General features: G+C 46.9%; 2 protein-coding genes across 5 annotated transcripts in view; one reads left to right on the top strand and one right to left on the bottom strand.

Moving 5' to 3' along the window:
• ZNF410 (zinc finger protein 410) overlaps positions 1-1,271 on the top strand; it is a 38,480-nt gene extending 37,209 nt beyond the window's left edge. For all 4 annotated transcript variants that reach the window (XM_026519527.4, XM_026519528.4, XM_057318490.1 and 1 more), the window contains one exon: positions 493-1,271. In XM_026519527.4, the coding sequence (XP_026375312.1) occupies positions 493-513 (21 nt within the window). In that variant the 3' untranslated portion in view covers positions 514-1,271. The remainder of the gene's footprint in view (positions 1-492) is intronic.
• A 431-nt stretch (positions 1,272-1,702) lies between these two features.
• On the bottom strand, positions 1,703-15,011 carry FAM161B (FAM161 centrosomal protein B). The gene is made up of 9 exons (XM_026519520.4): positions 14,861-15,011; positions 12,038-12,360; positions 10,557-11,107; positions 8,653-8,999; positions 7,934-8,061; positions 5,957-6,121; positions 5,631-5,730; positions 3,580-3,722; positions 1,703-2,815 (listed from the first exon to the last, which is right to left on the bottom strand). Exons 1-9 carry the CDS (start codon positions 14,912-14,914, stop codon positions 2,677-2,679), a joined length of 1,950 nt encoding a protein of 649 aa, XP_026375305.1. The 5' UTR covers positions 14,915-15,011; the 3' UTR covers positions 1,703-2,676.
• Positions 15,012-15,075: the final 64 nt, after the last annotated feature.

Raw genomic sequence — 15,075 nt, 5'->3', positions numbered from 1 at the left:
ATAGGAAAGACATCCTTTTAAGCCCTGGGAATCCCTGGATTCCTTATGAGCGGTTTCTAGCTCCCATATAGAACTCATTGGGAATAGCTTCCCATTCCTCTTCTACTTGAGTGTTCTGCCTGTACTTTGGACTAACGCTGACATAAGATTTTTGGTTCCACTATTTCTGATACATCTGTAAGTTATGGATGCCTCCATCACTGACTGGTGAGTACGTGACTACACAAACAATAGTTTGGCTTATGGTCTCAGGATCTTTTATTGCCATAGTGGAAATGCCAGCATCATGAAGTGGCCAAAATGCTGTCCCAGCGTCAGGATGTGAAAGAGATCCATCAGTCCACACGTGCCTCTTGCTTTGGAGCTAGGTATCCATGACTCACCCTGGCAGTGCATTCCCCACTCCCACTCATAAACCTTTTCCTTAGTACGAATTATTTTTCCTGGTATTCATTGGTAGCCTATTCCAGATTTGGTTTTAATCTTTTACAGTTACTAAACCAGGAGAATTAACTGAAAGACGGATATGAGCACGGGCACTGACTCCTGGAAGAGCGGCTCTGTCTGAGCCCAGAGTGCACACAGTGGGAGCAGGATGCTTCTGGCTCACGGTCTGCCAGACCAAAATGAATCTGTGAAGGACAGGACCCCGCTTCTGCCTCTGTTCATCTTTCCCGACATAGAAGATGAATGTGGGAGAGCTTCTCTTCAAACTACATCTGATCCAGACAAGGAAGAAAGCAGTGAATGTGGGCTGGGTAACTGTACCTACCTCTCTTCCCACTACAAATTTTTGGGATGGACTTCTCCCAAAAGGGAATTTGATTATGTGTTGGCTGAAATTTCTTCAGTATGACTGTTAAGGGATTTTTCTCTGAAGAATTTTCATCCCAGACTCAGCTGTCTTTTCACATGGATGAACTAAGTCCTGCCACCAACCATAAAACTTCACCAAGAAGTTAAGCTTTCCAGATGCCTTGTTGCTTTGGAGAAGGGAGTGATGTCAGTTCTGTTGTGGCATTCTCCCTTTAGCAACCTGAGTAAGAGACTCTCTGCCACTGGGCTGCAAAAAAATAAATTACTTGAATCCCTACTCGGCCCGAGCTGAGGTACTATCTTGTCATACCCACTTCTACTTGGTCACTTTGCTTTCTTTGTTTATGGAATATACAGTAGCATGTTAAAAAGTTTTTTGTTTTTTTTCAAGTTAAATATCACATGATTCAGAGCTTCAGTTGTTTTCCCTTTAAATAAACAAGACAGCCCAGTCAGTTCTTCGGTTCCTTGTTTTGGTCAAAACATGTTTTCTTAGAGAGGAGGTTAAGAAAAGAGTTCAGGCTTTCCCTTTAAAAGAGGGCACTGATTTACCCTTTGGATTCCATGCAGGTAAAACCGAGCCCAGGAGTCTTGGGGAACGGGACATGAGCATCTTCTCTAACTAGCAAACCTAGATAGTAGTTATCATAGTACTGCTCTGTCATCACCAGAAGGGACCATGTCTGAGTCTGGAAAAATGGCAATAATAGATACTTTTGAATTTTTCCATAAAGTTAAAAAATAAAAAAACATGAGAAATATGCTTCTTTTAAGAGTAGGCACTCTTGCTATCACCCTCATCTCTACAGCTGATGGAGAGTATCTGATTTATCATTGGTGAGAAGAGGAGTGTTGCAGAGATCACTTACTAGTAGAAAATCATGGCTATCAGAGAATTTTCATATTTATTTAAAATGAACCTCATGCTGACACATACATACCATGCACACAGTGGCATATTCTAAGCAGATAACAGGAAAGAATTAACTGCTGTAATAAATAGAGTTCTTAACTTGTTAATGACATGCATAATCATCCTTTGTTATGTAGAGTGAGTTCATGTCAATTTCTTGTATTCTTAAGATTGCCAGTTTTTACTTCCTGTAGCCTTACTTTTATACCTTACAGCATGGTTCTTAATTGGGAACGTTTTTGCCTGCCCCCTGCCCCACATGTGGCAATATCTGGAGACATTTTTGTTTCGTCTGACCGGGGAGAGGGAGTTATTGGCATCTAATGAGTAGAAGCCGGGGATGCTGCTAAACACCCTGCAGTGGATAGGACGGCTCCCTCTGCTCCCTCTCCCAGCACAGACTCATCTGGCCCCAAATGTCAGCAGTACTGAGGCTGAGAAACCCTGTACCAGAAGTTGCAAGCTTGTATCCTGCAGGTGTTTTGTCACTCCCACACAATATTTCTAAGTAGTTTTTAAATTGTTGCCAACATGCAAATTTCTGGCTTCTGTTGAAAGCTCGGTTGATCTGGCAATTCTGGGCCTGTGTTCTAGCAGAGACTCTAGTCTTTACTGTCTCCTACTATCTTATACCCAGCCCATGAGATCCATATGTTTCCTGACTAGCCCCTTGTAGGCATTTGGGCTTGTGCCCTTTTTTTAAAAGTAGGAGGCACAAGGCAAGAATGCGTAACTCAGCTCTGTTCCCTCTGTCCTGAGGTTTTTCACTTTGATTTACTTAAACCATTCATTCCCTGTTTGTTACCTTCCTTTCTTCCTCCCTGATACTTCTCTTTTCCCCATTCTCCAAGAGTAGCCATTGACTCAGAAGCCAAGTTTTGCCTGTCTTGATTCAATCCCAAGTTAGCTGGTTAATATTGAAAAGCAGTAATCTTAAGTGTTACTGATTAAGCAAGTGATTTGAAATTATTTAGCAATTCGTAAAACGGCTCTTCCAGTTCTTTCTTGGGGCTTGGAGGCTGTTGTAGAGATTCTTCTAAATCCTGCTGTGGATTTCCGGTGCTGAGTTTTGTAGTTTCATGGGTGCTAGAGAATAAATTAAAGCATTATGAAATAAAATGTTTTTAATTAAAGCATTATGTAAGGCTTAAGGATGGTTTCAACATTTTCATTATTTTACATGACGTGTAAAGGGAAATTTCTAGGGGGAAAAGTGGGATAGGAATTGGAGGGGCCATTAGGATTTAAGAAACCAAACAAAGTTGAGAATAATGCCGATACTATGCTTTTCTCCCCTTCACTTATACCAATGGAGGGGTAGTGCTAATGAGTTACTTTTTTAAAGAGTGTTAGATTTTAACAAGCAATGGTGACCATCCTGAGGGAAAAAGAAAGGCTTTGATTGTTCAGGATAGTATAGCTTTTATTGTGGTTCTATACAGGTTTTTACCTACAGTTATCCAAACAAAAAGTGCTAGAAAAATAGTATTATCATTTTATAGTAAGTAAAAATATACATTGGGGCACCTTTACACCCACAGACACACATACGGTTTGTTCCTCAAAAGTGAAGTGGAAATATTTTTGACTGATGGCCCTGGAACTAGAATAGGAAAAATGATCTGTTTCAAATTGAAGAAATCTACACCTCATATACTGTGGTTATATTTTATTCACAACTGCACTATTCTCCCAATTGAAATGTGTTATTTGGAGATCTCTGGGTTAGTATTCTCTACAGGATTGTGATCTCAAGATCTACGAGTGGCTGTCCTGAAGCTCCCCAACAGTGGCATTACGAGGGATGGCAGTTTGAGAGCTGCAGAATACCAAGGAGCATCTGAGATTACCTGGGACAATCACGGACTTCTGACTGCTCCCGCCATTGTACAACCCGGCTGTCCTGAACCTTGTTCCTCACAAAGTCTTCATCCAGCCCAGCCTGCTTCAGGGTGTCTCGGTACCGTTGTTCTGCGGCTTTCCTGGCAAGGTCCTATGGAATGGAAATTAATCTGCTGTAGCTGTCTTGTGAATTACCAGGTAATTCTGAATTACTTGCTTAATCTGTATGCCTAAAATTGCCCCCTACCCCAACCCCCCATTAGTGCTGGGCACAGACATGCATGGAAATTTCTTAGAGTCTTTTCAAGCCTTAAAGTGCATAGGAACTACCTGAGGATCTTATTATTAATGTGAGTTCTCATTGGTAGGTCTCAGATAAGGCTCTCATTCTGTATATCTAATACTCCCAGGAGATGCCAACTGTTGATTTGGAAGCTCAACTTTTGAGAAGGATTTAGATTTTTGGAAGACCAAGTGAGACTCAGATGAAAAAAATGGACTTAAAAACACTTTAAGATTTAAAAACAACCAGGGGCGCCTGGGTAGTACAGTCAGTTAAGTGTTCAACTCTTGGTTTTGGCTCAGGTCATGATCTCAGGGTCCTGGGACTGAGCCCCGAGTCTGGCTTCACACTCAGTTCGGAGTCTACTTGAGATTCCCTCTCCCTCTGCTTCTCCTGCTTGTGCTTTCTCTCTAATTTAGAGTAAATAAATATCTTAACAACAAAAAAAGATTTAAAAACAACCAAACCATCATCAGGAACACTAAAATATAAAAAAACAAACCCACAAACATATAACAAATAGGAAATAAACTGCACTAGTAACACACTTAACAGGATAGATGGTCTGCATATGGACCAGAAAAAGATTATTTTTTGTTTGTTTTAATTTAAGCAAAATCATGTAGAGCACTTTGTATTTTTCCTAGAGTGGTGAAAGATGTGTTGAGATCTGAGAGTGAGCTTTGCTTGAAAAAATTAACCTAAAGAGAAAAGGTCATTATGAGAGATTTTTGAGCAGTGCAAGTTGCTAAGTAAACCCAAGACCGCCCAGCGTGTGTGAGTATGTGTGTGGTATGTATGGGGGTGGGGAGGAGTGTACCCGGGAAATGCCTAGATAACACACTGGCTGTAAGACAGAGATAATGTCCAGCAGTTGGAATCAGGTCACTAGGAAGCCCCACCTTTTGTCTGAAACTGGAGAGAAGAGGGATCTACAGAGCCTGATACAACCGCAAACCTCCAGGGATGGTGGCCTTTCTAAGGCTGTTCAGATAGCACCAGAGCTTCCTTAGGGAGAGGAGGTTGCAACTGGTCCAACTTCCCTAGAGGTCTAGAGAACACCTTAAAATGAGTCTTCCATCCTGAAAGCCACTTAATCTGAAAAGGGCTTTCTGGGGTGCTTGTGAGCATCCCAATGTCTGGAGACCCATAAATGTGCCACAGCTCTGGAGGCTGGGGATGCCCAGCACTGCAGGGGGAGAGATGTTAGTAAGTTAAAGAGCATCTCACTACACAGCTAAACGGTCACTGGGTATGTGGGATCTAGGCCTCACCATGATTCAAACTGAAAGCCAGACTGGAGCAAACACTCCAAGAAGTGAAATACTTTATAGATGCCTCTGAAGTCATCTTGGATGAAATCAGTCCAAGCAACATTCACCACTGCACTACTTATTTGGGGGAGGGGGGATGGTAGTTAATAAAACAGGCCCGATTTAGAATCTTTTTGAGGCTCCAGGAAATGTTTAATACCCAGATATTAAACTGTTCAATGACTTGGGACGCCTAGGGTGGCTCAGTCGATTACGCATCCTCTTTTGGCTCAGGTCATGATCCCAGGGTCCTGGGATCGAGTCCCGCGTCGGGCTCCCTGCTCAGCGGGGAGCCTGGTTCTCCTTCTTTCTCCCTTGGACCCTCCCCGCTGCTTTTGCTCTCTATGTCTCTCTCTCTGTCTGACAAATAAAATCTTTAAAAATAAATAAATAAACTGTTCCATCATTTTAAAAAGCCCTTTCATCCAAGACTGAAAGAAAGAGAGTGATGGTTGGGTTTTACCTTGGTAACTTGTTCGAAGAGATAGGGCCTTGTCTGTATTCTTTTCTTCATTTCTTCCAATTCTTTCTTATACTCGTTTGCTCTTTTACGGTCATTGTTCCTGGAATTAACAAGATTTTTAGAACGAATTCTTTCTTTTCCTAATTTGAAATACCCTTCACTCCAATTAAGCAAAATAATTCCCAAGGACATTGTAAATTCCTAACTGTGCGTAGCAAAATCCCTGTGTGCGATTATAGGAGTCTACTAACTCCATTTCGCCATTTTTCAAGGCCAATGATCTGCTGAATCCCAAGACAGGCACCCTTTGACACGTGGACACTGACCGATTCTCTTTCAGCTTTGCTCTGAACACCTCCTCCAGGCTTTGATGGGGATCCATGGCTTTTGCACGCAAGGTCACAGATTTAGACATCGCTTGACACTTCTTTTTGTGCATCTCCAACCACTGAGTACTCTCATCTGCTTTGTCCTTTTTTTCAAGTGAACTTCTAAAGAGAGGAGGCAAACACATACAGATGACCAACTTGAGTATATTTAAAAGCAATCTTAGTAACCTTTCTGGAAAGTAAAATGGTGTTTTCTATGAAGGGGGTGGTTTACCACACTGGCATTTCAGAAAGAATAGGATTCTGAGATTGACAGATGAAGCCTTCCCAGCGCTATGGATGCAGTGATTTTCTGCCGCAGGAGAAGTTCATTAACTGAACTGAAAAATATGAGTTAAAATATCCTTACACTCAGGCTTCTGGCCTGGTCTGGAAACAAAATGATACTAAGAGCTGCCATTTGCAGAGCTACCTACTCTGAACCAAGAGCAGAAAGGAATCAACTGCTTTATATCCATTATCTTCATAACTGCCCTATGAGGTAAGAACTGTGAAATCCCCCTCTTTTATAGGCAAGGAGATCGAGGTTCAGAGAGGGTAAGCCACTTACTCAAAGCCACCCAGCATGCCAGTGGAAAAGCCAAGATTTGAACCAGGATGTCTGACTCCCAAAGCTCTGCCCTTGACCACTGTGCTGGAAGGTGCCTGGGTTAATGGTCCTTTGGGAATACAGATCTGCATTTTCACAAAGAAGTGAAAATAGGCCTCTTTCCATGCACAGTTTAGGGTTAACTTATAGCACTTAGTTTGTGTAAGTATCATTTGACAAGGTACTATGGAGAGTTCTACCAAAAGAAAAAACAGTCAAGACTCTTGCATTTGGATATTTATATTCAAATGAACAGATTAGGAAGGAGGGCATGGAAGTTGTCTGCTATGGTATCAAATTCCCTGTTGTTGGAAAGCAGATATGGACATCCCTAGGGGCGCCAGCCTCTGGTTCATAAGGCCTACCTTACTGGGGCCTCAGGATACTGATGCATTTAGCCTTGATTTAGTCACTCTAAGAAATTTGAGGCAGAAGGGATTCTAAATACATTTCCAAGATCCCTGTTGTGGGTCCTAAAGAGCCAAGTAGGTCCCATGCACTCCTCTGTGAGCCCCACAAGAAATCACCAAGATGCTAATCCTCTCCCAGAGCTTGTCATTACCATGACCTTTCCTGCCGACTTCAGCTCAGAGGTCTAGTGGAGGAACTCTTGCTGGGGTGCTGGTTTGATGAGAACAATACCATGACAGAGTCCGGTCAGTTAGAGAATTAAAAAGTAAGGAGGCTCGTGCTTCCTAACCAATTTCTGATAGTTCCCCAAAGATGAATCTCAGAGAATCTCTAATCTGCGTGGTGGATGCCTTCTCTGTGACCGGGTCTGCCACCTGCCATCTGTCATGCTTCTCTGAATTCCTGTTCTTAATGGCTTCCTCTTTCGTCTGTGGGTCTTCACCCATGTGGTTTTCTCTGGAACCTTCTTTCTTTCCAGCCTTCGGCTAATTCCTCATTCTTCAGAGATCTATTAAAGAGACCCCTGCCCAGGCTGTCCAGTGCCCCCAAGGTTCCCTGTATTCCCCCACCATTGCACTTCTTGCAAAATATGGTAACTTTTTTGCTTTTCTGTATTTCATACTAGATAATAAACTAGAGGTTCCTTAAGGTATCTCCAGCCTTAACATTGTGACCGGCACAGAGTTGAGTTCCCCGTGAATATTTGCCGAATGACGGCCTGGTGTTCTCCAGCACTACTTGCGGAGGGTTTTGTGTATTCCCGTCCTGATCAGAGTTCCCTTCCACCCCTATAGGTTTCTCTGATAACCGGAGAGGAGGCCCAGCGGCAGGATGGTTTCTAGCATCGGGGTCAAGATTCGAGCGCTGAACACTGATCTTGATCCTGAGCCAAGATCTCGAGCCCGACTACTCACCTGACTGCAGATTCCCTCTTCCTGGTGGCATCTGTGATGTGCACAGGGAGGGTGTTGGCAGAGAGGGAAGCAAGGCCACTCAGAGAACGACTCCTTGGCAGGGGTGTGGCTGGTGGCTGTGGAGAGTCCTGGAAGAAATGAAGGTTGGTATTGATGGAACAACAATGTGTGATTAGTTTCTATTCTAACTAGAATTCAATTTCAGTGAAGGACTGGTCAGACTGAGAATATTTTTTTTTTCCTGGGATTACGGAATGAGTTTATTACCAGGCCAAGAGTTGGATATCAATCCTAAAGTTTTAAAATCAAATGAGAAGAGTTCTTTAGAATTGATAGAGGGACGTGAGCAATTGATCCCAGCTCCCTACGTTCTAGACTTGCTTGGACTTATTTCTGCAAAATTCCTCTAGAAAAGTTCCCTCTAGGAAGGCAAGGAAGGGAAGTATTCTTATGGTTGTTCAGAGGAATTGTGGCGCTTACAGCAGAGCCAGTGTTTTGTTTTGAATTTTTTTTAACTTTTAAAAATTTAAATTCAATTGATTAACATATTAATGTATTATTAGTTTCAGAGGCAGAGGTCAATGATTCATCACTCTTCTATAATGAGCCAATGTTTTTAAAAAAAGATAGGAAAATGTCATGAGAATTGCCTCCTGTTGAGACTGGCCTGTCTGCTAGGTCCCAGGCCCCGACCCTCTTGCAGTTGCCTGAGCTCTCACCCTCTGCCCTCTGGGCGTGGCAGCATCACAGGGCCGCTGAGTGCGACGCAGGCTGCCAGTTCTCAGCAAGAAGGGCTTGTTGCGAGTCACTTCTCTGGTGTCCCTTCTCTTGGCAGCTCTTCTCTGGAAGGCCCTGTAAAGGCCTTCGTAGTCAGGGACGGCAGGATTCACACGAGGCTGGAATCCAAAGTCTGTGTGCAGAAACGCAAGCTTTTCCTTCTGGGTTCGGGTAGCTGTGCGAGGCTGTGGGTCAGCCCGGCTGCCTGACGAGGCGATAGGGGAGGAAGCCTTCTGGAGCATGTCTAGGGCTCTCATCTGGATGCGAATTTTCCTGAAGAGTTCCGCTTCTGTGGAGAAGAAGTCGGGGTGGTGAGAGGGGGCCCTGCCTCATACCTAAAGGTTTGGCGAATGTTCCCTCTAAAGCACTAGCGTCTGGAGCTGACCGACAGCTATGCAGGAATTTAGGGCACCAGCTGACATTGTACGGGAAGCTCCACATTGGCTAGGAGAGGTGTACTTAATACCACGGAAAATGGCAAACACTACAGATCAGCTTGCTTTTTGTCTTTTCTGGAGAGTTCGTTCACAAACGTTGGCCAGGACACGGCTGCCAGGTGCAGGTAGGCTGCAGAGGCAGCCACCACTGACACCCACTGCTTTCTGTGGTTCCTCCTTCAGAGGCGGAGCTGGAGGGGCAGGCCGGTCACCCCCGTCTCCCAGGTCCCCCTGGCTCAGGGCAAGTCCCTGCAATCCACTCGGAGGCCCATGCTGTTGCCCAAATCATTCTTGCCTGGCGTCTCTGGTCAGTCCCAAGTTCTGCGGTCCCTGCTCTTTGACCATGCTCCAGTCTGGCACCTCCTCACCATCCCTGCTGCTAATTTCACAGCCTCGCCACTGAATTGTTGACACAGTGTCCTACAGACCACCATCCCTCCAGGCCTGTCCGTCCCCCCTTAATCGTCTCCATGGCATCCAAGTGATCTTCCCGAGCTGGTACCCGATCCTGAGCCACCCTACTAAACAGCCCTGTGGTGGCTCCCAGTGCCCTTGGGGTGAAGTCCAAATTTCCTCCCACAGCCTCCAAGCTCCTGGGTCTGGCCCATGCCCGCCTCTCCCTCCCTATTCCTTCTTCTCTCCGGTCCCTTGTCCCTTGCATGTATTCAGCTTCCTCTGACCTCCGCGCTGTTCTCTCTGGCTCACTCTTCCTCCCTCTTCCCATCCTTCAGGGTTAGCCTCAGTGCTCACTTTCCCCGGGACCTTCCCTGTCTGCTCCCACTGCCTCAGCACATCCGAATTGAGGTCCCTGTCCTGTGCTCCATATGAGGGGGAAGCCTTTAATCCTTGCAAACCGCTCACCACATCTGTAGTTTTGTTACCTAGTATCTGTCTTAGTCCCTTGTCCACCAACTCCACGTCTGTCTATTCCGCACAGAGTCGTGCCTGGGGCTTGGCACGTTACCGAGTGAGTAAAGCCTGAGTCCTTTCACCGAACCCCATTTCTTGAAATGTGCATCACACCAGGATGAGGGAGGCGTGGGCACTTCGGTCAGGGGCAGCTGGTGGTGGCACTGGCCTAATAAGCTGGTCGTTGGGCGTCTCACTGGTTCTCTCTGTTCTTGTACCTGAGCTGCTGCGAACGCATTCGCGTCCTCACTGAGAGATTGGTCACAGGACCAACCTGGGGAGTGCTGTGCCACCTCTCGCATCCCGCTCCTGCCAGGGCTCCCCCACAACACAGACAGAGCCAGCCCTACCCTGTGGCCTGCCCTCAGCGTGGTCTGGAGGCTGGACCTCCCAAACAATGAATTTTTCTCCCAGCCAGGCTGACCCCTGAGCCTAAGTCCCCACAGCACCTCTTGGTAGCCCCCAGGCAGCAGGCAGCAAGGTGGGAAGGAGGTCTTTACCCTGGAGTTTGTCCCCGAGGGCTGGCTCCAGAATGGACTTGGGGATCCTTCTGGTGGCTTTCTGCTTGGGGACCTTGGCCTTGGCTGTGGCGGCCAACTCCCTCTGTTTAGCGGCTTCCTTTCTCTGTTCCTCCTTCACTAGGAAGCTGAAGGGCTTCAAGGAGGAGAGGAGCAGTTCCTTCCTCTTCTGGATCCCTGCCTGCCTGCGGGCCTCGTTGCGCTCAGTGATCTCCTGGTAGAGGGGCAGGTAGACGTGTGCGGGCACGGGCTGTGCCCGGAACTGCCGGTGGCACTCAGCCTCCTCCTGCCCCTGCCGCTGGGCCTGCTTCCTCTCCTGCTCGAAGGAAGCAGGGGAGGCCAGCCACTGGGCCTTCTTCTGGGCCTCACGCAGCGTCATGCGGAACGGCCGGGGCACAGTGATGGTTGATGCCCAGGAGCAGGTGCTTCTGTGCTGCGAGGGAGGCCTGGAGCCTGAACGTGGCTGCGGCTGACCCTTGGGATCGTCAGAGGGCAGGCTGCTCAGGGAGCTGCAGCGCCTTGTGGAGCCACACCTGGGGGGAGAAAGCAGCTGCGTGGAGGGCATGTGGAGGACCCGTGGAGGACCCCGGAGGCCGGAGGCTGGCTCCTCCTCCTGCTCCTCCCTGGTCCTCCCTTCCAGGAGGTGGCAGCGGGCTTCTCAGCCTAGCATCATGGCCCCACAGGCCTCTAAGCCCAGGCCTCTCTCAACTGGGCCTCCCTCCTTTCCCTCAGGCTATCTAACAGCCCACTGGGAAGTCTTGTCTCAGAATTGAGTCAAGAATTGCCACTTTGCATTCTAATATTTTCTGGTTTTTTCTCTTAAAGATTTTTTTTTTTTTTTAAAGTAATCTCCACACCCATCCCGGGGCTGTAACTCTCACCCCTGAGATCAAGAGTTGCACACTCCACCGGCTGAGCCAGCCAGGCGCCCTGCAGTCTGATATTTTCATATGGGCGAGAGAACAGTACAACGGTACAGAGCAGAGCTTTAGAGGTGGACCCAGGTTCAAATGTTGCTTCAAACAATTAGCAGCCATGTGACCTTTAGCAGGGTTTGCTTGGAACCTTGATTTCCTCATCTGGAGAATGGCAAAAATAATATCTACTTACAGGGTTAGTGGGAAGGAAAATAAATATTATATAAGTGCAGCATCCATGCATATAACAGGGCTTGGCCAAGGTAGATGGACCTCGTTGCCATCCTCGGGGAGGGAGTGAAAAAGGCGTCCCATTAATCAATTCCAGTACTTCCAGTGACTAAAGGTTACCCAAAGTGATTTAAGACGGCTGGGTAGCAATCAGAACACGTTTGGCTCTGAAGGCTGATTCTGAGCTGGAGCCTGGGTAAGGGACAACTTGCACAAGTGGTCTCTGCTTTACTGAGGAAGAGGATGAGGTCCAGAGTCATGATGTGACTTGGCCAGAGTTGTGCATGAAACAGCTGGTGACCTGCAGGGTCTTACCTCGGAGACAGGGGGTATTGGACCTGTGGCTTCCCCCTGCCTACGTCTTGGAAGAAACTCTCCAGGTCTTCTTCATCTTCGGAGACGTTCTCACTGCTGTCTAGGTCAGACTGATAAAGGGATTCCAACAGGCACCACCTGCCTTTCTGCTTTAGTACCTCCAGGGTCTTGTAAAAGCTCCCACTTGAGTCAGAAGAGTCAGAAAGCGTCAAGTGCTCTGGGCTGAGGAACTCATCCAGTTTGCCAGCCCTGGGCAAAACCAGCCCATCCCCAGACAGCTCCTCTTCTGTCTCCGAGTCTGAGGAGGATTTGGGGGGAAATACCTACAGGGAAATAGAATAAACGGTAGGTCGACTATCATTTCAAATTTACTCAAAACGTAACCGTTAATTTCACTTTGAATAAGTCTCTGTATATTAGGGAGTGGGAAGGAAGAAAAATAAAACGTGGTCCTTGCTTTAAAGAAATTTCACAAATTGGTATATGGGGTATGCTTGGTTGAAGGCCAGGGAAGGGAAGCAGACGGGTAAGCAGTTAGAGTACGTTCTCTGCAGCACGCATTCTGCCCCCTGCACTCCAGGAACCCCACCCAGATCTTGGCCACACTCTGGGCCTTGCCCTATTTGGGTTTTACCTACTTGTTGCCAGTCTTCCTTTTCCTGCTTCTCCTGTCTACACCTCTGCTTTCCTCCTATTCTAAGATCCACCCTGTTACTAGGAATGAATAATTAATTGGACAGACAGTGTGGTCTAGCTGAAAGAACAATGTCATAGAAAGTGGGTTTAAATACTCCATTCATCTAGAAAATATCTATTTGGTGCCTAATGTGCACTGGGCATTAGGCTGGGAACGAGTCAAACAAGGTCCCTACTCACAAAGCTTACATTCTAGTGAGAGGGAGACAGACAGTATAAGATGATAATATATTCAATGAAAGACATTAACTTGAGAGATTATACAGTGATGAAATGGTTTGAGGAAGCTTTTCTGTTGATAAAAGCCCATCAGATAAAGACCACTAGGAATGTATCTATAATGAGAGTTAGGTTTATTAATTTGTTGGAGTACACCATGAAAAATTAAGGGAACTTGCAGGGTGGGGGGATGAGGGTGGGGACTTTCAGTGAGAGGGTAGGGGAAGGGCTTTTTCTAGGGTTGGCTTGTCCTAGATGATTCTGAGGAGGAGAGTGGATCCCTCTGGATGGATGCTTTTGTGAAGAGGGCACAGTTCAGTGAGTGAGTGAGTGAGTGAGCAATTTTTATTCAAGCTAACTAGAACAAAGTGGGGCTGGGTATGTAATTGATAGGTAAGCATCATCATTTAGAAGGGGGTCCTAGTCTTTTTGTGTACTGTGGGCCTGTGAGAAACTGTTTTCTGCTAATCTGGCTGCTCACCTTAGCTGTGTCTGTTACAGTCCGCATTGTACTTTCTCAGTTCTGGGCTGATTTTTACTTTCTCACTGCAGAGGAGTTTTAGACAGACACCTGATTGATGAGAGGGAGCCAGCTTTGCTAAGATCTGGGGTAGGAGGGTTCTGGGTTCAAGGAAAAACAAATGCAAAGGCCTTGAAGCAGGAATAAACTTGGCTCTTGGCGAGGTAGAAGGAGGGCCAGCATGGCTGGAAGACAGTGGAATGAGATATCCTTAGAGAAGCAGGTGTGGGGTCAGGATTGGACTGGGTAAGATGACTACATCCAGCAATCAGTTGGAAGTAGGCTGCTACAGGCCTCCAGGTGACAGACACTTGGTGATGGTTCTCTAAGGTCCAGCTCTAATCCTGAGAAGAACACTGGATTCTGAGTCAAAGGTATGTATGTGCTCCACCCCTGCGCTGCTACTGAGGAGCATGTGATCTTGGGAAAAAAATTTTTAAATGACTTTATTGAGATATAATTCAGACATCATACAATTCACTTACTGAAAGAGTACAATGCAGTGGGTTTTAGTATATTCACAGAGTTGTGCAACCATCACCACCATTAATTTTAGAGCATTTTAATCACCTCAAAGAAAGCCTATATACCATTTAGCAGTCACTCCCTATTTTGCTTAGTCCTTCCAACCCTTCCCTACCCGCCAGCCCTAAGTAACCACCAATCTACTTTCTGTGTGGATACTGTGGCAAATTTCTTTTCTTTTTTTTAAAAGATTTTATTTATTTGAGAGAGAGCGAGCGAGCGAGAAAGCACACACGAGTGGGGGGAGGGGCAGAGGGGGAGAAGCAGACTCCCTGCTTGAGCAGGGAGCCTGACGTGGAGCTTGATGCCAGGACTCTGGGATCATGACCTGAGACGCAGACAGACGCTAAACGGATGGAGCCACCCAAGCGCCCCTTCCCTTTTTTTTTTTAATTTAATTTTTTATTTACTTGAGAGAGAGCGAGCGCGCACGCAGGAGTAGGGGGAGGGGCAGAGGAAGAGCAGACTCCCCGCTGAACAGGAAGCCCCCCCCCCCAGGACCCTGGGATCATGACCTGAGCCGAAGGCAGAGCTTAACTGACTGAGCCACTCAGGCGCCCCACTGTGGCATATTTCTTATTCTCTGCCTGCCTCGGTTTTCTTTTCTACAAAATGGAGACAACATCATGCTCTCAGTCCTAGGGCAGTTGACAGGATAAGCGAAAACCGAGGGCCATCGCTGTGGTTCTATGCGGTTCTATGAAGAGCTCAACCCCTTAGGGAGTCCGCCTGCCTGTCCCTAAACGCCCCTCTGCGACACGCCCTGCCCTCTGTCTCCAAGGCAACGTCAAACAGGTTTCCTCTCTTAGAGATTCCTTTCCGGAGCGCAGACCTAATTCCTCTCCTTCTCTTTCTCTCCTCACCTGACGGCTCCACTGGGCGCCGCTGGAGGGTCCCGCAGGCCTCCCGATGGTCATCTTGTCCGCGGGGCAGAGACGGAGGCGGCGGTGACAGCTGCGTGCTCCACGCTGGCTGCGGGGGCGGTACTAGCTACGCGATCAGGTTCCGCCCCTTTCTAGCTTTGGCTTCTGATTGGCTCCCAGGCGGATGCCTGAACCAGTCCCCCTTCCCAGGGAGC

This window comes from Ursus arctos, unplaced genomic scaffold (genome assembly GCF_023065955.2).
Source record: "Ursus arctos isolate Adak ecotype North America unplaced genomic scaffold, UrsArc2.0 scaffold_25, whole genome shotgun sequence".
Lineage (NCBI taxonomy): Eukaryota > Metazoa > Chordata > Mammalia > Carnivora > Ursidae > Ursus > Ursus arctos.
The sequence above is the reverse complement of the archived record's forward strand: the minus strand, read 5'-3'. Positions and strand labels throughout refer to the sequence as shown.

What these genes read in the sequence shown, in the direction of transcription:
- FAM161B (XM_026519520.4), bottom strand. Translation starts at nt 14,914, where the DNA reads ATGACCATCGGGAGGCCTGCGGGACCCTCCAGCGGCGCCCAGTGGAGC. An exon ending in CCACGCCCAGAGGGCAGAGG is followed by an intron (nt 8,062 to 8,652) that starts GTGAGAGCTCAG and finishes CATTTCTTCCAG; the next exon opens with GACTCTCCACAGCCACCAGC. An exon ending in GCAAAGCTGAAAGAGAATCG is followed by an intron (nt 5,731 to 5,956) that starts GTCAGTGTCCAC and finishes TGTTAATTCCAG; the next exon opens with GAACAATGACCGTAAAAGAG.